The sequence below is a fragment of the Mastigoproctus giganteus genome, chromosome 4, assembly GCF_048544385.1.
Source record: "Mastigoproctus giganteus isolate SK-2022 chromosome 4, ASM4854438v1, whole genome shotgun sequence".
Classification (NCBI taxonomy): domain Eukaryota; kingdom Metazoa; phylum Arthropoda; class Arachnida; order Uropygi; family Thelyphonidae; genus Mastigoproctus; species Mastigoproctus giganteus.
The window spans coordinates 203,619,498-203,646,919 of record NC_143578.1 but is presented as its reverse complement, the minus strand read 5'-3'; the positions used below and the strand labels follow the sequence as shown (position 1 = coordinate 203,646,919).

Sequence of the window (27,422 nt, the reverse complement as noted above, 5' to 3'; positions counted from 1 at the left end):
TGAAAAGTGTTCTTGACCAAAAAAGTTTGGGAAACCTTTCTAGACGTTCTGTTTCTGCTGCATGTCTTTTCTATAGATACTTCCATGCATAGTATTTTTCTGAAATGACTTGTATAATCTTCCCTCCCTCCCTCCCTCCCTCTCTCTCTCTCTCCCCCCCCCCCCAAATACATGCCACAAGTCAGCATCCTTCTGCTGTCCAACTTAAAACTTACAGAGCTAACTTTTCTTCTTCCGCATTTATTTCTTCAACTTTCATTTTCTGGAACAACCTCCCTTCATGTATATTTCCTGAAAATTACATTCGACAGATATTCAAATCTAATATCAACAAATATCTTCTTTCTTCTTCTCAATCTTCAAACTCATGCATGGTACTAACACTAAAGGTTCTAGTACCTTTTCTGTTTTTAGTTTTCAAAAAATATATATATATAATAATAATAATAATAATAATAATAAAAAAAAAAAATTCTAGGTCAGTATTGCATGCTTTGTGTTGGAAATGAAAAACCTGTAGAATAAAGTTTGCGTTTATTTTTTTGATGGCTAACTGAACAATTACAGACAAACTATTCTCAAGTATTTAGTATCTAGAAAATCTGAAGAAATTTAATGAAAAAGTTAATGAAAATTAGAAGAAATGCAAAGAATATTTTAAAAATTCCAATTTTTTAAGGAATTTATTTTATTTATTAATTTTTTTTTTTTTTTTTTTTCAAAAAGAAAAAGAGAGAAAAACTAATATAAACTATATTATACTGATGAGACAGAGAAAGGTCTTGGTAAACTATACCATTCCATTTCACTCCATTCGATGCCCCCTGTGGCCTTCTGTCAAAAGGATGTCACAAGGATTTTAAACAATCTCGATGCTAAGAAAGCTTCATATCCTGATGGTATTTCTCCACTTGTTCTCAAAACCTGTGCTCCTGAGCTTATTCCTGTTCTGTGTTACCTTTTTTCACTTTCTTATTTCACACGTGTTTTCCTAATTGCTTGGAAATTTGCTCATATCCAGGTAGTATCTAAAAAGGGTGACCCATCCCCTAATGGAGAAAACAATTAACTGCCGACTCTCTAACTATCTAGAAGCCTTTCATCTGATAAATGATTGCCTGTATGGATTTCATCAGTGTCAATCCACTGGTGATATTCTGGCTTATGTTATTCATCTGTGGACAAATTCAATGGAAAAGTCTCATGAAACTCAAACAGTTGCTCTTGACATTTCAAAGGCTTTTGATTATGTTTGGCATGAAGCTCTTCTAAATAAGCTTCCATCTTATGGTTTGCCCACTGTTTTTTTGTAATCGAGTATCCAGTTTTCTCTCTGACTGCTAACTTCGTGTGATGGTAGATTGCCCTCCATCTTCTAACTTCTCCAAAGTTTAGTTTTTTTCTTCCACTCCTTTTTTCTTGTATATTAATTTTTTCTTTTGTTTACTGGAAATCCTATTTTTTGCTGATGATAGCACATTAAATTCCACCTTCTAGTTTGAGAAACCTTGCCCTGCACAAACAGCTTCAACTTTTTGAATATCCACTACCAATTCCTTAAATGCTGATCTCCAGGTAATTCTCCAGTGAGGCAAAGATAACTTAGTTGATTTCAATCCTTCTAAAACTCAGTGCTGTTTTAGTCATGCTTACAAGTCTAAAATTAGTCACTTTACTCATTTACACATCTCCAATTCATAAGAAAAAAATAATATATATGTATATATATATTTTTTTTTTTTTTTTTTTTTTTTTTTTTTTGTGTGCAAAATAGCTATTCAGTTTGTCAGCAACCTGAACAGGATCATCAAAGTTATACCATTCATATTTAGTTGATCCACCTATTGGAATTCGCCCATTAAATATAAATTCAATGATTCATCCCTTTCCTTCTAGTGTTATTATAAGTAAAGAATTCTTTGCTACTTTTATCTGCATTCTTAGTCTCATAATCTGCATTAGCTTTCTAACTCCCTTAGTGAACTGACTGCAGACTAGTTGATACTTAAAAGTTTCTGTATCCCCTGATAATTTATATGAATCCCATGTATCTTTCTCTCTGCACACTAGTCTCATCAGTTCATCTAACATCCACTTAGGTCTAAGCCTTGAATAGCATCTCTTAATTGATGAAAAAAGTCTAGTAGCTTCTATGATTATTTCTGTATATGCCTCCCATTTAAAATTTGCAGTTGGTAACGTTATCAACTGGTCCCAATGAAAATAATTTAAAACTATCATTATAGTCACTTTTATGAAAGCAAACTCCCTCCACTTTACATTTGACAGTAGTTAATTTTTAAGCAGGTCCTACACCAATACACTGTGATCATTACAACCTAGTGATTCCTAGCATTCATTAAAATTTGATCAGTTTTTCAGACATTGAACTTAGTTTCAGTCATTGAAAGCATCACAGTATCACGAAATCAGCAATGAAAAATATTCAGCTAGTAGTGTGGGAAAACATGTCAATGGTGTTTTTGTTTAATTCTCATGCCATCAGTAATGTTGGATGAAGTACATTCATTTTACATGTACAGTCGGTCCTCGTATAACACGTGTTTGCATTACACGAATTCGATCATACACGATTTATAAATAGGGGAACGTTATCTTATATAACACAAACCGAATTTGCTTATACACGATTCGCCTTTGTGTTCACAAGAAATGGCAGTTGAACGCGGAATCACCCCAACTGAACGCAACACGATAGGAATGAAGAAGATTCTGAAAATGTATTTATGTGTTTTATATAAGTGAAGGGGAAACACATTTCACCATAATAACGTAAAAACCAACACAATTCCAGCTATCGATATAATCGCAAATGCAATTAGATGGAGTTTACTACCAGTTTATAACAGGTTCCACTAGCAGAAATGCAACTGGAAATTGTTTTTATTGTTTTATGGTAGTAACCTCCAAAAATGTGCTTTAGTAAAATGAGAGGTGTTAATTAATAGTGTATCTCAGCCTTTACGGTGTTATTTATTCAGTTGCTACACGCGCGCAGCTTTGTTTGTGTGTATCAAGCATGCCTCCTCGTTTTGTAATTGTGCTTTATTCCCTAAAAATTAGTAAAATACTTAAAAGGTGTGAAAAGCAAGCGTCCTGGCTAAGACACTGCAGATTCAGAGAGAAAAAAAAAAAAGCAATATCGATAAACAGAAGCGGACTGGGTTAAAAATTCTTACCCGGGAAAATTTATAGTGGCCTCATACTACGGTTTATGGCCAAAATCACACCGGCCTCCAGCCATGGTTTCCCCCGTAAGGCTTCTGTCCGCCTCTGTCGATAGAGAAAAAATATGAAATTGTGAAACGCTTTGAGCGAAATGAAAGACCATGTGATATTGCACGTGCTACAGACCTAAATGAGGCAACGCCGAGAATTACAAAGAATGCGGAGAAAATAAAAACAACTTTCATAGCGGGAACAACTCAAAGTGTAATTAAAATCCATTAGATTAAGACACAAAGAATTGGAAGAGATGGAACGGCTGTCATCTGTTTGGATAGAAAATCAAACAAAAAGCAAGTTTGCTTACGATAGAAGCAAAAGCATTAGCAATATTTTATTACGACTTATGTATTATAATTTATACTTACGTATTATAAAATACGTATTTTATTACGACTATTTTATTTAATATAATAAATTTTTTACGAATAAAATACGTATTTTATTCGTAAAAAATACTTTTTAGTATTAAAAAATACTAAAAATACTTTATTATAATATAATATTATTTTTATTACGTATTTTAATCGTTATAAAATACTTACGTATTTTATAAAGATTAAAATTACCCGATTATTTATTGTGTTTGGTAATGTTTTGGTTCCAAATGTGTGTTCAATCTTGGGTGGTCGGCACCTAACCCTACTTTTCCCATAGGGCCAGTATAGATATAAGTGGTCTGTAACCAAGTCGCAAAGGAGATTATGCAGGCAAAGGCAGATTATGAGAAATCCTTGGCAAAGAAAAACAGAAAAGAGTTCTTTACCTATGTAAACTCTAGAAGGAAAGGGATGAATCAGATTGGTCCACTGGATATTGATGGTTCAACAGTTGAGGATCCTGCTCAAGTGGCTAACAAACCAAACGAGTATTTTGGATCTACATTCACACATGAGGAGTTATTCAGGAAGGGGAATGCCACAGGTGAAGTAAACTCTGGCTGTGAGCTATATGATTTTGTAATAACTGAGAAGAAAGTGGAGGAGAAATTGTTGAGAATAAACATAAAAAAGGCACCTGGAGTGGATGGGATCTATCACGTTATATTAAAGGAGAAAACAAAGGAAGTAATCAAACCCTTAGCCATAATTATGAGAGCTTCTTTGGAATCAGAGGAGGTACCCATAGACTGGAGATGTGCAAATGTGACCCCAATTCACAAAGGAAGATCAAAGGCTGATACAAGTAATTATAGACCTGTGAGTTTAACTTCTGTTCCAGGAAAATTAATGGAGGCACTGGTTAAAGAAGCACTGCAGGATCATCTAGACAAGACTTCAGTTATAGCTCGGACACAGCATGGTTGTGTTAAGGGAAAGTCTTGCCTGACCAAATTTATTGGATACTATGATGCAGTCACAAAAGAACTGGATGCATGGAATAACTTTGATATTATATATTTGGATCTGAGAAAGCCTTTTGATACTGTTGCACATGGAAGACTTCTTAAAAAAATTGGAGCAGTGTGGAATTGGAGGAAAATTGCTGCTATGGATAAAGGGATGGTTGAGGGGGAGAAGACAGAGTGGTAATCAATGGACACTGCTCATCGTGGACTAATGTTATTAGTGGAGTCCCTCAGGGTTTAGTGTTGGGTCCATTATTGTTTTCTGTATTTATGATATTGATGATGGTATATCAAGCTTAATGTTGAAGTTTGCAGACGATACAAAGGTTGGCAGGGTTGTTAGGGACACTACCAATGCTATACTGTTGCAACAAGATCTGGAGAGGTGGCAAATGAAGTTTAACATTGACAAATGTAAAGTACTACATATGGGAAACAGCAACCCCAGAGCAATGTATCAACTCTGGTACTACACTGACAGTGGTAGAGAATGAAAAGGACCTGGGGGTAATTGTGCAGGCAAATATGAAGTTTTCTGAGCAGAGCAGACGGACTGCAAGAGTAGCTCTTGGTGTCTTGTCAATGATATACAGGAATTTTTCTATCAGGGATTCGGAGGTAATTATTCAATTGTATAAGGCAATGGTCAGGCCACAACTTGAGTACTGTATACAGGTATGGGGGCCTCATTTCAAGAATGATTTACAGCTGCTGGAACAAGTACAGAGAAGGGCAACAAGATTAGTGAATGGAACAAAGGGTTGCTCTTACGAAGAAAGGCTTAAGTTTTGCACATTACAGTGTCTGGAGACTAGGCACCTGCGAGTTGATGTGATAGAGGTGTGTAAAGCCTTGAATGGTTTGAGCATGCTCAATGCCAATGGGATTCTTCCTCTTGCTCAGAAATAATCTCCTGAGAGGGCATAAATTCAGATTGAGGAAAGACAGATATAGGATAGATGTGCTGGCCTTTAGCCAGCGGGTAGTTGGTTGATGGGACAGACTTCCATCCCTTGTTGGGAAAGTTGATAGCCTAAATAAATTTAAGGCTCAGCTGGACAGGTATTTCGACCTAACGGAGGGGTGAAATGGAAGTGTTTTTTTTTTTTTTTTTTTGGCTGATGCTGCATAAGCTTGCTTTCTTGCATCATATGCCTTTACTAATGCTAATGGCCAGCCATGAGAGAAAGGCTCCATTGGAAAAGAGGACATCACCAAGTTGTGATATGAGGTGCCTTGTAGTCCACTCATCTGAACCATTTATTTGGAAGACATTTTTGTGAGAAAAATAAAAAAAGATAAAGTATATTGGCTGTGTAATTAGGATTGTCCAGTATTCTGTTAGGTAAATGAACAATCTGCACAAGGTCAGTAGTTATCACAAAAGCCTGTACATCTCAACAAGCTGGGTCCATGTGACCAGAAAATGGAAACTGGCTGGAGTTTGTGAACATTAAAATCACAAAGGAAATTTTGTTAATGTTAGGAAAGTCGGACTGCAGAAAATAAAGTTTCAAAGAGTAAAAATCAGAGTTTCATGTGATTAGTGGAGTTGAGAGAATGATAGTGGCAGTGGATTAATTTTACAGAATGGGGGAGAGAGAGAGATCTGAAATCAGAGAAGATTGAAAAGTCAAGATTCCAAATTAGTGTCTCTGAAAGGGAATATCAGAGTGGACATATGCAGAAGTACTACCTTTGAAGCAGTAGGAATTATACAGTGAATAATTAGGACAACTGAGATGAACAGAGATTGAATCAACCAGTAATTTGGATTCTGTCAGAAAAAGTATATGGGGTTTGGCAGACATTCAGTGGGAATTTATATCATTGAGATTAGTATTGAGGCAAAGTATATTTGTAAATTAAATATACAAGGAAGTTGGGGAGGTTTAGATCTTTTTGCATATAAGTTTTCTATTAGTTTGACTATTCATAATGTATTCAGTAGTAAGAAAAAGTGGGAAGGACATGTTGTATAAAGTAATGAAATTCTTGGATGTCGTACACACAGCAAGAATAAACCCAGCTCTTTGACATAACAAAAACTCATTAAGCCCCACCCACCCTCATACTCACTATTTGGACTCCCTCCAGTCAACATCTGGCCGAGTAGAGGCAGCGAGATTATGCTAGCTGATCCAGATGCTTCCTAGAAAGTTACCAATATTTTTGTTCCGGTAGACTATCTAGCAGCCAGCCCGCAAACACCGTTTCAGAGCTGTACCCTTGAAATGGATGAAAAGGGTTATACTTTCTTCCAATTTAGTAAGCAGAAAACTAATATTGTTAAAGATTTATTTTCAAATTAAATAAATATGCTGGATGGCAACTACTCTTAACATTGTTGATAGTCTAGAAATATGAGCCAAAACAAGGGTTTTTTTTTTTTGTGAAAATAATAAAACTGTCTTAAAATTTTAATTTTTTAAAATAATTTATTTTAATTTACATTAACAAATACACCCATAATGAAAACCTGACATTAGTTTTCTGCAATTGTTCAGAATCATGGGATACCTACCTAGTAAGGGGTAGGCCCAACTTTCGCCCAATAAGGGCAGTCACATGGTGAGGCATCTAGTCCACTAGTTCATGAAAGTGTTCCACGAGGTATTTCCATCCATGTTTTCTGCACTGCTGTCCATAATGCTGTCGCATTCCTTGGTGGAGGATCCAAAGCTCGAACGGACCTTTCCACTACATCCCAAAGATGCTCCACAGGGTTCATGTCTGGAGAACACGGAGGCCCTTCCATTGTGAATATATCTGTATAATGCTCTTCGAACCATGTTCTAGTCACCATGGCTCTGTGAGGAAGTGCATTGTTCTGCTGGAAGAGTCCATTGCCCTGTGGGTTCACGATAACCACGAAGGGATGCGGATGGTCTGCAAGGATGGACATGTAACGTGGGCTGTTCAGAGATGTCTAGACCAGAGTTTCCCAAACTTTTTTAGTCACGGAACACTTGTCATCTTACAATATATTGACGGTACACTTATGAAACAAGTTTTAGCGGAAGCCAAAGAACTTTGGTAATATTTTATTACATACAATGCACTGTGCATCAGGAGCAGCTTTATTTCCAACACATGTAAAGCTGAAATTCAAATAACTGTCATCATACTTTCCTTTTGGCCTTTTATTAGTTGGTTCCTATTTTTTCACTTCAGATTTTTGGGGAACAAAACGCTGTGATTGTTCACCCTCACTTTGAAGTGTGACAATATTGTGTTCGTTTTCATTGACCATAGTTGCACTACTAGAAGTACTTTGCTTCTTGTTTTAAAGTTCTTTTTTCAACCAGAAATCCATGCTCATTTATTTTAATAATAGTATTTAGAAATATTAATAATTATCAAAAAAAATTTATACAAGGAAGTGAGTTTAGTTATGATATCGGTTCACTTTCCCCTCTCCTTCAACCCATGTACTCCAGACTAAATTGCATACAAATGGCATATTAGATCACCACATTGCTAGTTTTTCATAATGTCATTACCTCTACACATCTCTATGCAAAAGCCCACCAAAATAGTGTTCCCCGGTCTATTTGATTAGTTCCTGTTTTCAACCAAAATTCCATGCTCATTTATTTTAATAATAATACAGTGGTACCTCGGTATACGTCCTTAATCCATTCCAGATCCTTGGACTTATACCAAACGAATTTTTCCCATAAGAAATAAAGGGAAAATGATGAATCCGTTCCCATGAAAAAAAATCCTATTGTTATTGGCATATTATACAATGTCCCTGATCTTTGTTTGGTAATTGATTTCATCTCCTTCGCAACGCTAGCAGATTTAATAACGTCTTTGTTTTTCACAATCGTAGATACTATCGTTCTCGGCATATGGTATGCAGCAGCCAAGTCCGGGATACACATGCCACCTTCATACTTATCAACAATATCTTTTTTCACCTCCGTGCTGATCCTGCCCCATTTTCTTTGTTGCTTGGCTCTTCTGATTAACTTTCTTAGAACTCATGGTTAATGAATTTACAAAACATTTACGCGAAAAAACACAATCACGTAAAGATTCACGGAGAGTTATAGCGCGGGCTGTTCACTGAATGGTAGAAACTGTTGTACTGACGCTCGTGGGCAGTCGTGGCAGAGATGCCGGATCTTACCCCCTCTCCAAAAACAGAATTCAGTCGATCAAGGATGTTAAGTGTGCACCGTGCGCGTATACGTCCTCGATCAGTTTTATTCGGAAAGCAGAGTGAGGACGGGCACGCATACTTTGCTAGCATCTGTCCTTGGTCGGCTTTTATTCTGTTTTTGGAGAGGGGAGTAAGATCTGGCATCTGAGTCGTGGCTTTGTCTTGAGAAAGGTAAACAAGGGTAGCGCGCGGTGTCGTGACTCATTTTGATGCACGCGAGTCGTATTTCAATCAAAGGTCGTATACCAAACAAAATTTTTCGCGTCCAAACAGGACGTATATCAAGTTGGACTTATTCCAAAGCGGATGTATACCGAGGTACCACTGTGTTTCGAAATACTAATAATTATCAAAAAAAATTTATACAAGGAAGTGAGTTTAGTTATGATATCGGTTCACTTTCCCCTCCTCCTTCAATCCATGTACTCCAGGCTAAATTGCATACATATGGCATATTAGATCACCACATTGCTAGTTTTTCATAGATGTCATTACCTCTACACATACTTCTCTATGCAAAAGCCCATCAAAATAGTGTTACACGGTCTATTTGATTATTAGTCTATGCTAGTATATTAAAACCGGAAAAAAAAAAAAAAGTTAAAAATTATTAGTATTAGTATTAGTAACGGCCGTATGGTGCAAGAAAGCCTATGGCTTATGCTGCACCAGCCAAAAAAAAAAAAAAAATCCGAACAAAACAATGATAAAAACAAAAATTAAATAAATAAATAATAATAATTAATAAATAAATAAAAATAATAAAATGAAATTAAAAATTAAATAAAAAGGAAATTAATCCTATCATCCTATGCGCTTCCCTTACCCGAAAGTACTATCCAGATGACCTTTGAATTTCCCCAAACTGTCGGCCTCTACCACCCATGAAGGCAACTTATTCCAGTAATTTATAACTCGCTGGCTAAAATAAAACTTCCTGCAGTCCAATCTAAACATTTCCCCGCGTAACTTGAATTTATGTCCCCTAGTTCTAGCATCATTTATAATCTTGAAAATTTTGTCCTCTATTTTGCATATTTGTACAAATATGCAAAACTTATTTATTTTATTTTTTTAATTATTAATTACGATTTTTTGTGGAACATTTGTTCACATCTCATGGAACACAGTTTGAGAAACGCTTGACTAGTCGTACCAGCGGTCCCAACCTGTGCCAGTTGAATACGTTCCAGACCATTACCGACCATCCACCTGCCTGGACAGTTCTGTGTTGACATAATGAGTGCATAGCTTTGTGTGGTTTCTGCCAGATATGCAACCTCCCGTCCGCTCGAAATAACTGGAAACAGCACTCATTTTTCCAGGAGACCAATCTCCAATCATCCAAGGTCCAGTGCCGATGTTCTTTCACCCAGTGAAGGCGTAGAGTCTTGTGTCAAGGTTTAGCCTCTGGCTCGTCAGCAGCTCCCATAGTGTGTTGCAGCTAATGATCACCTGATGGTCTTGGTGGAGATGTTTCTGGCACCTCCCTTGTTGAAGTTGGCGGCAATTTGTGCTGCTGTCGCTCTCCAGGTTTGCTGAAACAATGCGAGACAGGTCTTGACGGCCACGTTCATCTACCACCATTCTCCACCCACATCTCTGTCCACAATGAGATGTTATTCTGGAAATGGTGTATTCCTGATACACTCTTGGTACTGTCGAATGGGGATAGTGCAATTTCTGTACCACCTCCACAATAGTGACCCATGCATCGGGCATCCACTATCATCCCTCTTTCAAAGTCTGTTAACTCTTGACGTTTATCCATACTGACATTGAATTACCATATACGTGAATGCAGTGTACCTATATACCTGCCAAGCAGTGGGTTTGTCCATTAGCGAGAGGGGTGACAGCATCACTTTGCCCAGGAACCAGGTATACCATGAATTCTGTCCTTTCAGTGTGTGTGTATATAATATATTGTGTTCATTTTATATACACAGGGTGACTCACTACTAGTGCGACAAACTTGCAGGAGGTGTAGGGGGCACAAAGATGAATCGGAATCACATAGCATTGCAGGGTCTGAAATGCCTTCGTCATGTGGTAGAGGACGTTGAACGGGAGGTCACATAAACAGCGATCCCGCCAGAAGTCAGCATTTGTGAACCGTTTCTGTTGAAGAGACCAAGTAGCAAAAGTCCTCCGGAGTGGATAATCCGCAGGCTCCAATGATTGGACACGTTGCAGATGGTATGAACTTATTTGGTTTGTTGACAGTATCCTCCATACAGTGGATTGGGAAATACCCAATCGTTGGCCTATCGCTCGAGTACTCGTACTCAGATCGCCTTCTGCAAGACGTAGGACATTCTCCTCATTGTCTGGTGTCCTTGTCGTTCGCTCTCAATTCATGGTACCTCTCGTGAAACAACCAGTCTCACGTAACCTTCTCATCATATGATTTTTAATCGTATAATGAGGAGCACGCCTGTGCGGGAAACATTCCTGGTACAAGCGCAGAGCAGCGCGCCCGTTACAGTCCGCAGCTCCATACATGAGATGCATGTCAGCCAGTTCAACGTTTGAATACTTGTCCATCCTACTGCCTCGGGAACCGGTTCACAAATGCTGACTTCCAGCGGGATCGCTGTTTACACGACTATCCCATTCAACGTCCTCTACCGCATGATGAAGGCATTTCGGACCCTGCAATGCTATGTGATTCCGATTCGTCTTTGTGCCCCCTACACCTCCTGCAAGTTTGTCGCACTGGTAGTGAATCACCCTGTATATATTACTAAAATAGGAAGCAAGTCAAAATTTTTAGGCATGAAAAACTCAAATGCCAGTAAGACTGTACATCTTCACCAACAAAATCATAACTGAAAGGAATTTCAGAAGTGACAAACTCTAAAATGTTGAACAGTATGTCTCCTTTGGTAACTAAAGCTCTCACAAACTGAAATGGTAAATTTATAGAAAACATAAAATATGGTTTGATTGAAGTACTGATGGAAGCGATCATATAAGAAAAAATTAATAAAATACTTTGAAAAAAAATTTTAAATACTTATTTTAAAATTTTAAAATATAACACTCCACCTCTCCAGAGGAAAGCTATAAAGAAACAGTGTAGTGTTTCAATAACCCTTCAATCCAGCAAGAGTCTGAGCATGAATGGCTGTAGCTTCTACACTGTAACAACCAGTAGTTTGTTCTTTCTCTAAATTTATCATTTCAGCTTGTGATACTTTGTTGGGGAAAGTTGACATACCATCTCACTGACATTTAATTTTTCACTTTTGAAATTTCTTCTAGTCAATAATGTAATAACTTTTGTTGATTAAGGAGACATACAATCTCACTGACATCGTGGAGTTTATTTACATCTGAAAATTTTTTACACTAATATTATTTTAGTACTTTATATTTAGGTGGACTTTATCTTTGATTAAATCAGCATTCAGTTGTCAAATTTTGTCAGCATCTTCTAGAACAGGGGTCCCCAACCTTTTTCATCGGAGGGCCACATAGAAAATTCATAACAAATGGCAGGCCGAAGTCGGTGCAATTTTGACGACTAAACACACTGTAAACCAAAAAAACGCAATTTTGGCGACTTCACTAGGTCAAACGGGGTGTACAAGATAGAAAAACTATAAAAAAATTATAAACAGGGGATATTTATTGTAAATAAAGACAGTCATATTAAAAATCCCAATTTTTATTATTATAATCATATTTGATATTACAGAAATAGCAAATCAATGAGATGTTTGTAGTTGTTTTGATTTAGCAATAATTGAAATGTTAGGTTTAATAATAGAAGTTCCCAATCTTAAAAAGTCTTGCAAATGTTCATCTGTCATTCTTGATCAATGTTTAGATTTTATGTATTTCATTTTTGAATATGTTTGTTGACATAGGTAAGTGCTACCAAAAATAGAAATTATTCTTCTTGCTAATTTTTTTTTAATTCTGGAAATTCATTTTCTGTCAAAGTTTTATAAAAGTTAATGTTTCATTTTTCAATAATGTTTTTAGGTTATCGTTACTTTGAAGATCTATGATTTCTAATTGTAGATCTTTATCTATATGTGAAACATTTACATCAAATGGATTCTGAAATAATGTAAATAATTTTATATTGTTTTCGAAATCAACAAATCGATCAACAAATGCTTCCATCAATAATTCAAGATTTCGGACAAAATTGTCGGTAGAAAAATCACAATTGGGCATGTTATTGTATAAACTTTCACAACACAAAAAATGGGAAAAATTATTTTGTTCAATTTGATTTTTAAATAATTCTAATTTTGTCTAAAATGCTTTAATATTGTAGAACAAGTCATTTACAAGTAGATTGCCACTTTGAAGTTTTTTACTCAATGTATTCAAATGTTCACGAATATCTGTTAAAAATGCAAGTTCCCATAACCATTTAGAGTCTGTTAATTCTGGGACTGGTTTTAATTTTTCATTCATGAATATGTCTATTTCGGTTCTGAGTTGAAAAAATCTTTTTAATACATAATTGCGACTCAACCATCGCACCTCCGTATGATACAACAAATCACCAAGATGACCAAGAGCTTGCACTTGGTCATCACACAACACAGCGGCAACCCCCAAGGCAGATTGCGCTGGTCCCAAAGGAACTAGTAGTTGTTGGTGACTCTATTGTCAGGGAAATGGGAAACATCCTTTGTAGAAAGGATAGGTGGAACAGGACCAGAGTATGTCTGCCAGGGGCAAAGGTTGATGACGTTGTAGAGCAGATATCATCTTTTAAGGGCACAAAAGGTGATATAGTTGTACACGTTCACACTAATGATATTAAGAGTAGGAGACTGGCAGAATTACTTAACAAGTACAGGTCACTGATGGAAAAAAAGCCGTGAATTAGGGTTGAATTTGAAAGTGTCTGCAATTCTGCCCAGACACGATAGGGGGGGGGGGTATATGATGAGAGCCTTGTCGATCAATTCGGCCCTGGAAAGATTGTGCAAGGCTCAAGGGGTAGAATTTTTTTCAGCCTGGACTGTACTTGTTAACAGGAGAGATTGCTGCTACAGGGATGGGATACACTTAAATAGAAAGGGTGCAAGAATATTTGCTGATGCTATCCAGGCAGTGTTAGGTGGGTCGGAAAACTGATAGCTTGGGGGCATACAAGGACTAATAGTTTAACAGTAGCCGTATGCAGAGGTGAAGGTGATTCTTGCACAACTTCTATTAGAATAAGTAGCGACCTGGAGCGAGGGGTGTTGGGGGTTTCAGGGACGGATGTCAGTCATCGTGAAACAGGTGAGTATATGGGATGTGTTAGAGTGGCTGGGAATAGGAATAGGTGCATGTATACTTGCATGTATACCAATGCTAGAAGTATAGTAAATAAATTTAATGAATTTGAAGTGTTGGTCAAGACGTCAAAGGCGGATATTGTTGGGATATCAGAGATGTGGTGTCACACAGATATAAGGAATGCCGAACTGGAATTTGGGGAGTACAATGTGTACAGAAAGGATAGACATGATAGGAAGGGAGGAGGTGTCATGCTGTTAATTAAGAAAAACATAAAATCAAAAGAAATGCATCCAGTTGATATAGATGAACGGTGCACTGTTGAGTCAGTTTGGTGTGACATAAGCACTGTGAAAGCAAAAATAAGAGTAGGAGTGTGTTATAGGCCTAATGACTCGAATGAGTACAATGAACAATTGTACAGAGAAATAGTGGGCTAGTAAATCGTAATGTCTTATAATGGGGGATTTTAACTTCCCAGATATTGACTGGAACTTGTGGGTTGGGCACTCTCACACTAGTCACTTTTGTGGATTTATTGGATGATTGTTTTCTGCAGCAGCATGTTCGAGAGGCAACCAGAGAAAGTAATACTCTTGATCTGGTTATCAGCAGTGATCATTCATATATTAGGAATTTGCAGATAAAAGAACCACTAGGTGGCAGTGATCACAGTGTACTGACGTGGGATTTACTTAAAGATTTCATTACCATCAGGGGTAAAGGAAAGGGTTTTTGCTTCCGTAAAGGAGAGTACAGTGGTCTCCGACAGTTTTTAAATTCTGTACAGTGGGATCAACTGACGATGTTACCAACAGTAAATTCTAAGTGGGAAGCATTCAAGGAATTAATCGTGGATGCTACTAAAAGTTTCATACCTATTAAGAAATATTGTTCAAGGTTTAGGCCTAAATGGTTGTCAAATGAACTAATGAGACTCGTAACAGAGAAGAAAAATGCATGGGATGCATATAAATTATCAAGCGACTCAGAAGCCTATGGCAGATATAAGTTAATCTGTACTCAGGTCACAAAGGAGGTTCGGCAGGCGAAGGCAGATTACGAGAAATCCTTGGCAAAGGGTGCTAAGAAAAACAGCAAGGATTTCTTTACTTATATAAACTCTAAAACGAAGGGGATGAATCTGATTGGTCCACTTGACATCGATGGTTCGACTGTTGATGATCCTGCTCAGATAGCGAACAAACTGAATGAGTATTTTGCATCTACATTCACACATGAGGAATTATTAATGTTTGAAAATGGCAGAAGGTTATCAAATTGTAGCAGGGTGCTTAATGATCTTGTAATAACTGAGAGCAAAGTGGAAGAGAAATTGTTGAAGTTAAATGTAAGAAAAGCACCTGGGGTGGATGGGATCTATCCAGTTATATTAAAGGAGGCAGCAAAGCAACTAAGCAAACACTTAGCCATGATTATGAGAGCATCCTTGGACTCAGGGGAGGTTCCCACGGACTGGAGATGTGCAAATGTATCCCCAATTCACAAAGGGGAATCGAAGGGTGACACGAGTAATTACAGACCAGTTAGTTTAACTTCTGTTCCGGGTAAAATAATGGAGTCACTGGTTAATGATGCATTGCAGGATCATCTAGACAAGACTGCAGCAATAATTCAGACACAGCATGGGTTTGTTAAGGGAAAGTCTTGTCTGACAAATTTGATAGGATATTATGATGTGGTTACAAAGGAACTGGATGCAAAAAATAATTTTGATATCATATATTTGGATTTCAGGAAAGCTTTTGACACTGTTGTGCATGGAAGACTATTGTACAAATTGGAGCAGAATGGTATTAAGGGTAAGTTGCTACAAAGGATAAAAGGATGGTTAAGTGCGAGAAGACAGAGGGTGGTAATCAATGGGTGCTGCTCTTCTTGGACTAATGTTATTAGTGGAGTCCCACAGGGTTCGGTGTTAGGTCCACTGTTGTTTTGTATATTTATCAATGATATTGATGAAGGTATATCAGGCTTAATGTCGAAGTTTGCAGATGATACAAAGGTTGGCAGGGTTGTTAATGACAGTAATGGCAGTGTGCTACTGCAACAGGATCTAGATAATTTGGGCAGATGGGCTAAGAAGTGGCAACTGAAGTTTAACCTTGACAAATGCAAAGTACTGCATATGGGTAGAAGTAACCCCAGAGAAACGTACCAACTGTGTGGTACTACACTTAAGGTGGTAGAAAATGGAAAAGACCTGGGAGTAATTGTGCAGTCAGATATGAAGTTCTCTTAGCAATGCAGACAGGCTGCCAGGGCAGGTCATGGGGTTTTGTCAATGATATATAGGAATTTTGCTAGCAGGGAAAAGGAGGTGATTATCCCTCTGTATAAGGCAATGGTCAGGCCACGCCTTGAGTACTGCGTACAGGTCTGGAGGCCTCATTTTAGGAAGGATGTAGATTTACTTGAGCGTGTACGGAGAAGGGCAACAAGATTGGTGAGGGGAATGAAGGGATCCTCTTACTAAGAGAGGCTTAAGTTCTGCAAATTGCAGTGGCTGGAGACTAGGCACCTGCGCAGTGATCTGATTGAGGTATATAAGGCCTTGAATGGGTTGAGGATGCTGAATTCTGATGGGATCCTTCCACTTGTTCGGATTATGAACCTAAGGGGGCATCAATTCAAATTAAGAAAGGACAGATGTAGAATAGATGTGTGGAAATTTGCCTTTAGCCAGCTGGTGGTTAATTGTTGGAACAAACTTCCATCTGTTGTTGTGGAAGTTGATAGGTTGAATAAATTTAATGAGGAACTGGACAGGCATTTGGAGGGAATGCTGTGATTTTTTTTTTTTTTTTTTTGGCTGATGCTGCATAAGCTCATACATTTGCTTTCTTGCATCACATGCCACTACTATTACCATATTCGCTTTTGATTTCCTCCGAGAAAATTTTAAACTGAAGATGGTTCAGGCCATTTTTGCATATAAAATTCAAAATGCTAATTATAGTCAACATGACTGAGTTCAAAGACAAAAATTTACCGCACAACGATTGCTGGTGAATAACACAATGAAATTGCATAGGTCTTTTGATGTTTTTATAATCAAAATATTTATTAACATGGCCGATGAAACCAATATTTTTTCCAACCATATTCTTTGCACCATCGGTTATAATTGCTATCAACAATTCCCAATCAAGCTGCAAGTCTTCAAACACTTTTGATACGCTATAAAATATGTTTTCACCGGAGGTTCTATTCTTCAAGCTTTCAAGTGCAGCCAGTTCTTCGTGACTTCCAAATTTTGATTTATACCGCATATGTAAATGAGTTACTGTGCTGTGTTGGTAATATCTTCACTTTCATCAATTGCAATCGAAAAATTTATAAAATCTGTAACTTTTTATTTCAGCTGATCTTTAACATTAGCAGACAAGTCTTTGATTCTTTTTGCTAAAGTTGATGCTGATAAACTTATAGCAGCGAAGTGCTTAACTTGATCAGGGCATATTTCTTTTGCAATTGATAGGCACACTCTTTTCACAAACTCGCAATTAGTAAAAGCCCTTCTTTCTTCAGCAATGATTTGAGATGCTTGCAAACTAGCTCTATTTAAATTTAAATTCTGATTAGTGAAACATGTCATATGTTGTTGTTGCCTCTTGAAATCAAAGCTCAGCTCGTGTAATTTCTTGTTTTGCAACTCTCCTTGAAGTTTATCATAAGTTGAGGCATGTTTTGTCGTATAATGCCGTTTAAAATTATATTCTTTCAACACAGAAACTGCTTCCATACATATAACGCAGGTACATCGGTTATTGTCCCTTATAAAAAAAAAATAATTAATCGATCAAAGTTCATTGAAGACATGACATTCGGAATCAGTTTTTCTTTTCCTTGACATCTTGATTCGCTAAAATTAAAATAAAAAATTTTTCAAAGTTAAATAAAATTAAAAATAATATGCATTTATACAAATAGCACTAATAAATCGTTGTGCATGATAATCAGTGCAGTGGCCCGAAGACTACGGTCTGAATGAGAATAGCTGACCAGGAGAAAGATTAATACACGTCCTCGTCTTAACATTGCAAACTGCAAAGAATGCATTGTGTGAAATTCTTTTACTAATACTTACTTGATTAATATTTAGATTAGTGTTTAGCAATTGTTTTAAGTCTCTTATTTTAACTTTACTATTTCACTTTTTGACAACTCGTGTTTGCCGGAAATACTTGAGGCTATAAACTTATAGCCTTGGGCACTCGCACTGTTGGGATTTCCGACATCGCAAGAAACACTGCTGCCAAGTGGAAGCGCACAGAGTTGCAACAATGTTACAAAATTATATTTGGATGCATTTACATTATATGTTGATTAAAAATATCTTTATATACAATATGTAGCAGCCAAAAAAGATTTTTATAGAATAAATTTCACGAGGCAGATGAAACAGTCTTTTGGGCCGGATGAAATCATCTGGCATGCAGGATCCAACCCGCGGGCCATAGGTTAGGGACCCCCTGTTCTAGAGACATAGTTTCTCATACTTTTCCAATGCCGTTTCACCATTTGGTCTACATCAGCAAGAATATTATGTATGTAACCTTTATTAGTAACAATTATGTAAAGAAACATGATAGTACTGATAGTGTATAGCAGCAGTAAAAATAGTTGAAAATGTATCCTGTTTTCTGTGTAGGTATTGCTATATAACTGTCTTAATTTCCAAAATGGTGCCATCAAAATTAGACATCTCCTCTAATTTTGATAGCACCATAAATTTCTTTATTAGAAGTTGAATGATATTTCTTTTTTTGTGGCATTGCTCTTTGAAATAGCTCCTGGCCTTTTAAACATGTAAATTGTTTGTGCAAAAAAACACACAATTAAATATTACCATATATCACTTGAAAACTGATTCTCTGAGTCTAATTTTTCTAGCACCAAAAATTTAAATATTTAGTCCTCCTCAACTGGAATTTATAAATGGAATATTATTAAAAATGTGGTCACTAGACCATATTTCAAAGTGATTTTGGAACTTTACATGAGTTAGTGCTCTTTTAATTCCAAAAAATCTCTTATCACCAGAATTATCATTGTTTCTGGTGATTTAGTGTTAAGTGCTACCATTAAACACCTTTTACTTTTTTTTTTTTTTTTTTTTTTTTTTTAAATGTAAAATTATTATTTTTGTAATAAGCAAAATCAGGGCAATAGTCATGCCAGATTAGTGCTTTTAATAAGCTACTGATAAATCAGAGAAATTAGTTAATATTTTCTGAATGTTGTTAACTAGTATTCTCCATATATTTTTATTATACACTTATAATATTCTTGTTTTATATATAATTTACATTTTAGAGTAATGATAAATTGGCCTTAACAGAAACTGTACAACATGAACAACACATTTCCAAAGAACTTGGTGAACGGCTTGCTCAACAAGAAGAAGAACTTCAGGAGTTAAGGGATCAGGTTTGTTTTAAGTTGTATATGTTATGCAAATAGTTGTATTTACTTTACTTCTAAATGAAGATATTGTCATGGCTACTGGAAAAGGTAGTAATAGGAAAAACTAACTTCAAAAATGATGATGGTGAGAAAGCTACTATTATTTGTAATTGCACTTCTACATTCTTCATATAAAAGATAATGAAAAGTACTTATGAAGTGACATTGAATACTTGCTGCAACAACTGTTTCTGACTAAGAATATACAAATTTGAAGTTACCTGAAAGACACAAACAGAATATTCTACAGACCTGCCAAGGCAGTTTGATTTTTTTCTTCTCCATTTTCTTAAAAAAGAAAAAAAAAAAAAAAAAAGAAAGAAACACTTGTTCAATGCATAGAGTACTTGGATAGATTGTTTCAGACCACCTCAAAATTTTATACACTTCTTGATTGCATTTAATTAGCAGAAGAGTTAGTTATCTTAGTAAGTAAACAGTGTCGTTTTAAGTGCTTTTCAAAATCTTTTATACGGAACGCAGTTTAATATCAATTCAACAAGTTGTAACCCCTTTGTTTGTTGGGCCTTGGACTATATATTTGAAACCAACTAGTTCTACCAAAAAGAGGGGGAGTCAGTATGTAGTAGTGGCATGTGATGCAAGGAAGCAAGTGTATGAGCTTATGCAGCATTAGCCAAAAAAAAAATCACGCCATTCCCTCCAAATGCCTGTCCAGTTCCTCCTTAAATTTATTTAACCTGTCAACTTCCACAACAACAGATGGAAGTTTGTTCCAACAATTAACCACCCGCTGGCTAAAGGCAAATTCCCGCACATCTATTCTATATCTGTCTTTCCTTAATTTGAATTTATGCCCCCTTAGGTTCGTAATCTGAACAAGTGGAAGGATCCCACCAGAATTCAGCGTCCTCAACCCATTAAAGGCCTTATACACCTCAATCAGATCACCGCACAGGTGCCTAGTCTCCAGCCACTGCAATTTGCAGAACTTAAGCCTCTCTTGGTAAGAGGATCCCTTCATTCCCCTCACCAATCTTGTTGCCTTCTCTGTACACGCTCAAGTAAATCTACATCCTTCCTAAAATGAGGCCTCCAGACTTGTATGCAGTACTCAAGGCGTGGCCTGACCATTGCCTTATACAGAGGGACAATCACCTCCTTTTCCCTGCTAGCAAAATTCCTATATATCATTGACAAAACCCCATGACCTGCCTTGGCAGCCTGTCTGCATTGCTCAGAAAACTTCATATCTGACTGCACAATTACTCCCAGGTCTTTTTCATTTTCTACCACCTTAAGTGTAGTACCACACAGTTGGTACGTTTCTCTGGGGTTACTTCTACCCATATGCAGTACTTTGCATTTGTCAAGGTTAAACTTCAGTTGCCACTTCTTAGCCCATCTGCCCAAATTATCTAGATCCTGTTGCAGTAGCACACTGCCATTGCTGTCATTAACAACCCTGCCAACTTAATACAACCTTTGTATCATCTGCAAACTTCAACATTAAGCCTGATATACCTTCATCAATATCATTGATAAATATACAAAACAACAGTGGACGTAACACCGAACCCTGTGGGATTCCACTAATAACATTAGTCCAAGAAGAGCAGCACCCATTGATTACCACCCTCTGTCTCCTCCCACTTAACCATCCTTTTATCCATTGTAGCAACTTACCCTTAATACCATTCTGCTCCAATTTGTACAATAGTCTTCCATGCGCAACAGTGTCAAAAGCTTTCCTGAAATCCAAATATATGATATCAAAATTATTTTTTGCATCCAGTTCCTTTGTAACCACATCATAATATCCTATCAAATTTGTCAGACAAGACTTTCCCTTAACAAACCCATGCTGTGTCTGAATTATTGCTGCAGTCTTGTCTAGATGATCTGCAATGCATCTTCAACCAGTGACTCCATTATTTTACCCGGAACAGAAGTTAAACTAACTGGTCTCTAATTACTCGTGTCACCCTTCGATCCCCCTTTGGAATTGGGGATACATTTGCACATCTCCAGTCCGTGGGAACCTCTCCTGAGTCCAAGGATGCTCTCATAATTATGGCTAAGGGTTTGCTTAGTTGCTTTGCCGCCTCCTTTAATATTGACAACTGGATAGATCCCATCCACCCCAGGTGCTTTTCTTACGTTTAACTTCAACAATTTCTTCTCCACTTTGCTTTCAGTTATTACAAAATCATTAAGTATCCTGCTACAATTTGATAACCTTTTGCCATTTTCAAACCTTAATAATTCCTCATGTGTAAATGTAGATGCAAAATACTCATTCAGTTTGTTTGCTATCTGAGCAGGATCATCAACAGTCGAACCATCGATGTCAAATGGACCAATCAGATTCATCCCCTTCCTTTTAGAGTTTATATAAGTAAAGAAATCCTTGCTGTTTTTCTTAGCATCTTTTGCCAAGGATTTCTCGTAATCTGCCTTCACCTGCCTAACCTCCTTTGTTACCTGAATACAGACTAGCTTATATCTGCCATAGGCTTCTGAGTCGCTTGATAATTTATATGCATCCCATGCATTTTTCTTCTCTGTTACGAGTCTCATTAGTTCATTAGATAACCATTTAGGCCTAAACCTTGAACAATATTTCTTAATAGGTATGAAACTTTTAGTAGCATCCATGATTAATTCCTTGAATGCTTCCCACTTAGAATTTACTGTTGGTAACATCGTCAGTTGATCCCACTGTACAGAATTTAAAAACTGTCGGAGACCACTGTACTCACCTTTACAGAAGCAAAAACCCTTTCCTTTACCCCTGATGGTAATTTTATCTTTAAGTAAATCCCACATCAGTACACTGTGATCACTGCCACCTAGTGGTTCCTTTATCTGTGAATTCTTAATACACGAATGATCACTGCTGATAACCAGATCAAGAGTATTACTTTCTCTGGTTGCCTCTCAAACATGCTGCTGCAGAAAACAATCATCCAATAAATCCACAAAAGTCTGACTAGTGTGTGCGTGACCAATCCACAAGTTCTAGTCAATATCTGGGAAGTTAAAATCCCCCATTATAAGACATTCCGATTTACTAGCCTACTCTATTTCTCTGTACAATTGTTCATTGTACTCATTCGAGTCATTAGGCCTATAACACACGCCTACTCTTATTTTTGCTTTCGCAGTGCTTATATCACATCAAACTGACTCAACAGTGCACTGTTCATCTATGTCAACTGGATGTTGTTGTTGGGTGACAGAAACAAGGAATTGGAAGAAGGAAGAAAGAAGATGGAGGGAAAGAAACAAATCATAGAAGCATGAAACTTATCTACTCCCCTCCCCCCCACACACACACTTACTGAACTAACTATTTCCATTTGATCTATAATTAAAGGCTGCATCAGCCATATTTTATTAAGAGAGTAGCAAAAGAATAGGTAACCATTACACATAAGATACTAAATAAACAAACTAGAAAGAGAAAAAAAGAGGAAAGAGTATGAAGACATGTGGCATTAGGATTTTAAAACTAAACTAAGTCAACTAAAGAAATCACAGATGACATTTTAAACCTATAAAACTTTATAATAACAATTCTATTTAACTTTTAGCAAGAGGTAAAACATCAGGAAATCAGTCATATTCAGAATTTAATCTTTCATTTCTTAAGCCTTATCCCATCTACTTGGGATCCATTTGTCTAATCTTAACTGTCCACTTATTCCTCCTTTGGATCAAGTCCTCACCCACCCCAGTTTCTTTTGTATCTTTCCTCAGTATCCCCACCATGTTTTCTTTATATATATAGTTTTTACTTCTTACTTCCACTGGTATGTCTATAATCTTATTCACTGGGGCTCTCTTTGGCCATTGCTTTATGTCTAATCCATCTCAGTCTACTTTTGTGAATTTTTTCTTCAGTCTGCCTCACATCTAGGCTCCTCTGTTATACTCATTCCTGACTTTGTCCTTCCTTGTAACACCACACATCCACCTCAGCATGCCGACCGGGCTAGCCGAGTGGGTAAAGTACCTGCCCGGCAACCCAAAGGTCGCGGGTTCGATTCCCGCCTCGGGCTTGGATCAAAGTACTGCAAAAACCTTGGGAGGTGCAATATGGCCACAGAAGCCGATGCGCCAACAACTACCAAATCAAAAAAAAAAAAAAAAAAAAAACCACCTCAGCATTCTTTTCTCTTCTATTAATCTTCTCTGCTAATATCAAAGAAAAATTCATGAAGCAAAAACTGCAGTGCTACAAATCGTTTCATGAAGAAACATCTTTCCATGAAATAAACTTTAAACACCAATACAGTTTTCTTTCCCATAGCAGTCTACCACCTCTATTCATTTTAGGAAATGTACATATAACACTCAGAAGTGTGAATGCCTTGCACAACATAAAGAAGGAAGGGTCACAAGGTTGCACAACGTAAAGAAGAAATGCAATTGACTCTCCTTTCATGCAAAATTATACACATACAGGAACATGATTAGGCATGATACATTATATTTTATGCTTCTAAATTTAGAAGAAAAGAGAAAACTAATAGCTTCTCCAGCTTGTGCCCAAGCTCTCACATCTTCAGACTTTAATTGGTTTATCACGTGAACTGTAACTGAAGTAATAATTGGTGTAACCTTAATTAGAAGGTGCCCCTTTAATATATAATAGAACCAGCCCATCACCTATGGAGGCATTTAAACATAAAACTCTAGGCAAAAGCCAATATTCAGTTCAGTACTTCCATTTTCAACATCACGATTTACAGCTTGCAAACTTCCTCAATATAATTTACTTAAAATTTACTGTAATACAGCTAACTATAACACCTTCACTTCAAAGTAAAATACTAGACTTCAGTAATGAATAGTGTAAAAAAAAAAGCTGAAAGCCTAAACCTAGAGTTTTATCTTTTTTATTAGAGATCAGTAACAGGTTACTCTCACAAATGTTATAATAATATTAGCTTAGCTTAGAATGCAAAAAAAAAAAAAAAACTATTCAGGCAATGTCTCTGAATGTTAAGCTACTAACTCTGAACATTTAAAATGTTACACAGGGAATAACACATTATTATTATTACCTCCACAATTACTACTCCTACAACCACACTAACTTACTGTCACCAATGTTTGTACTACTTCAGCATTGTACAGCTTCCATATCTTCTTTGCTATTCCTTGGACCTTTCCTCACTAGTTTAATGCTAGATCTTTTTATTAACAACTCAGCCACTACAGTGCATGACCATCCCTTAATGCTAAACAAAATACCCAGCTTCCAATCATATCTTTAACAGAACAAGGATTCCAGTTTACCTGTTCATTACCCCTAGTTTTAATATGAGGGGTGATCATTTAATTTGCAGACTGCAAGATTTTACATTTACCATGCATACTTTCCATAATTGCCACTAGAGGCACTCTCCCTGATTGCCACCAAGCAGACTCTAGTGTGCATGCCAGTACTTGTCGAGCTAGTGTTATGCGAAAAGTTTTTTTTAGATGCATGTCACTGACTATCATTTTGAAGCAAATATCATGTCAGACATACAGGTTGAACAGCAATATGTAATTCAGTATTGTGTAAGATGGGGCTTAAATGCACCAGAAACAGTTAGAGATGATTGAAGCATATGGTATTGAGTGTCTTGGTAGGATGGCCATATTTAAATGGCACAAGCGATTCAGTGAAGGCCACAAGTCTGTTGTAGATGACCCAAGACCTGGTCAGCCTTCCTGCTCAACAACTCCTGAGCAAATTGCAAAAGCCCAGGAAATCTTGGATGAAGACAGGCAATTACATTTCATGAATTAGCTGTTAGAATATCCATTTCATATGGTAGTGCTCACAGTATTGTGAAAAATCACCTGAAAATGTCGCAAATCTGTGCCTGCTGGATTCTACACAATTTAACTCCAGAGCAAAAACAGCACAGATTAGACTTGTGTAAAGAATTGCTTGATCATTTTGAAACACAGGGTCAAAACTTCTTAAATCAAATAGTGACTTGTGATGAAATTTGGATTTTTCACTAAGATCCAGAGATAAAACAACAGTTGAATGAGTGGGAGCAGTCTGATTCACCAAGACCTAAGAAATTTCAAGCTTGTTGTTCGGCTGACAAACAAATGGTTCTCGTGTTTTTTAACCTAAATTACTCAGAGCCAAACTTCACTGTGCCATTTGTTAGAAATGTCAAGAACTCTCTGGTGTGAAACGGTTTTTCCATTAAGACAATGCCAGGTCTCATAGGGCTAATATTGTGCAGCTATTGGTCACTGCCAGCGGTGCTGAGGTTCTGCCACGTCCTCCTTATTCATTGGACTTGGCCCTGTATGATTTCTTCCTGTTTCCACTTCTGAAGAAAGCTCTGAAAGGCTGTTTCATGTCTGAAGATGATGCTTGGAGAGACACAATGGAAATATTTTGCAGTCTTTCTAAAAATGGCTTGCAAGAAGCATTTAATGTGTGGGTACCACAGTGGCAAAAGTGCGTAAAGTTGAAGGGAGAGTATTTTGAGAAGGAGAAATCCACAGAGTCAGATGATGACAATTAAGATGAGATCTTGCACTAGTCCATGAATTAAATGACCATCCCTCATATACTTTCACACTACAAAATAACCAACAATGTCTAGTTCCAGTAAATTTTAGGAAGTACAAAGGGTTGAACTGTGATCACAGAGACTTAATTCATTTGCCATTGACAGCTGAAAGATTATTCACAAATCGTAAATAAAACTAAATGGCAAAAGCCTTATTACAGACTTATCTACCGTATTTCTTTGTTTCTAAGATGCCATCGATTGTAGATGCACCTTAATTTCAGTACTTTAATTTCAGAAAAAAAAGCTTTGATTCTAAGAAAAAAAAAAATAAATAAATAAAATAAAACACTTAAATAAATCTAACAAATATTTTTATTATAATAGAATTCAATTTACTAACAACAATAGTACCGTATTTCCCCATGTATAAGATGCACCTTTTTTCAAAAAATTTGGGGTCTAAAAACTGGGTGTGTCTTATACAGTGGTTGTAGATTTTTTTTACTTGCATTTCCCGCTTTTTCACGCTTGTCTTTGCGCTCAATGTTTCGCACTTGTTACCAGTATATTCGGTTACATTTTGCCACGTTCTGCCCAGAAATGGCCCAGAAAAGATTTTCGTAAAGTGCTGAATTCAAGTTAAAAGTGATCCAGTTTGCAAAAGTGAATGGAAATCATGCTGCTGAATGTAAGTTTGATCCTCCTCCTCCAACTGAGAAAACAGTCCGAGACTGGCTACGGGAAGAAGAAACCCTACTGAAAATGCCATGGCAGAAAGCCAAAAGTCAGCAAAATGGCCTGATTTAGAGAGGGAATTGAAGATATGGATTGAAGAGCAAAAGGCAATTGGAATTCCTGTGTCCACAAAGATGGTTCAGCATGAGGCAAGAAGAATTGCTGATGAAAAAGAAGTTACTGATTTCAAAGGAGGACACAATTGTTGCTTCAGGTTCATGAAACGGAATGGACTAAGCATGCGTACACGCACCAGACTTGCCCAAAAGATGCCTGAAAGCTATGAGCAGAAGGTCCTTTAATTTCATCGTTTTGTCATTCAATGTCGGAAGACACAATTTGAGTTGGGACAGATTGCAAATATGGACGAAGTCCCCCTTCAGTTTGATGTCCCAAGTAACAGAACTGTTGATAAACAGGGGGTGAAAACTGTAACTGTGAAGACAAGTGGACATGAAAAGAGCCATTATACAGTTGTTCTAGTTTGTTGTGCTGACGGAACCCAGCTGCCTCCTATGCTGATTTTCAAAAGCAAAACAATGCCAAAAGAAGACATTCCTCGAGGAGTGATTGTCCACGTTCATGACAAGGGTTGGATGGATCAGGATGGGATGAAGATCTGGTTTGAGAAAGTTTGGAGCAGAAGACCAGGTGGGCTCTTATGCAAACCTGCCCT

General features: G+C 37.0%; 1 protein-coding gene across 2 annotated transcripts in view; it reads left to right on the top strand.

Annotated features, from left to right (window-relative positions):
• LOC150087336 (golgin subfamily A member 2-like) overlaps nt 1–27,422 on the top strand; it is a 436,198-nt gene that overhangs the window by 253,774 nt on the left and 155,002 nt on the right. For both annotated transcript variants that reach the window (XM_090371141.1, XM_090371142.1), the window contains one exon: nt 19,362–19,475. In XM_090371141.1, the coding sequence (XP_090227267.1) occupies nt 19,362–19,475 (114 nt within the window). The remainder of the gene's footprint in view (nt 1–19,361; nt 19,476–27,422) is intronic.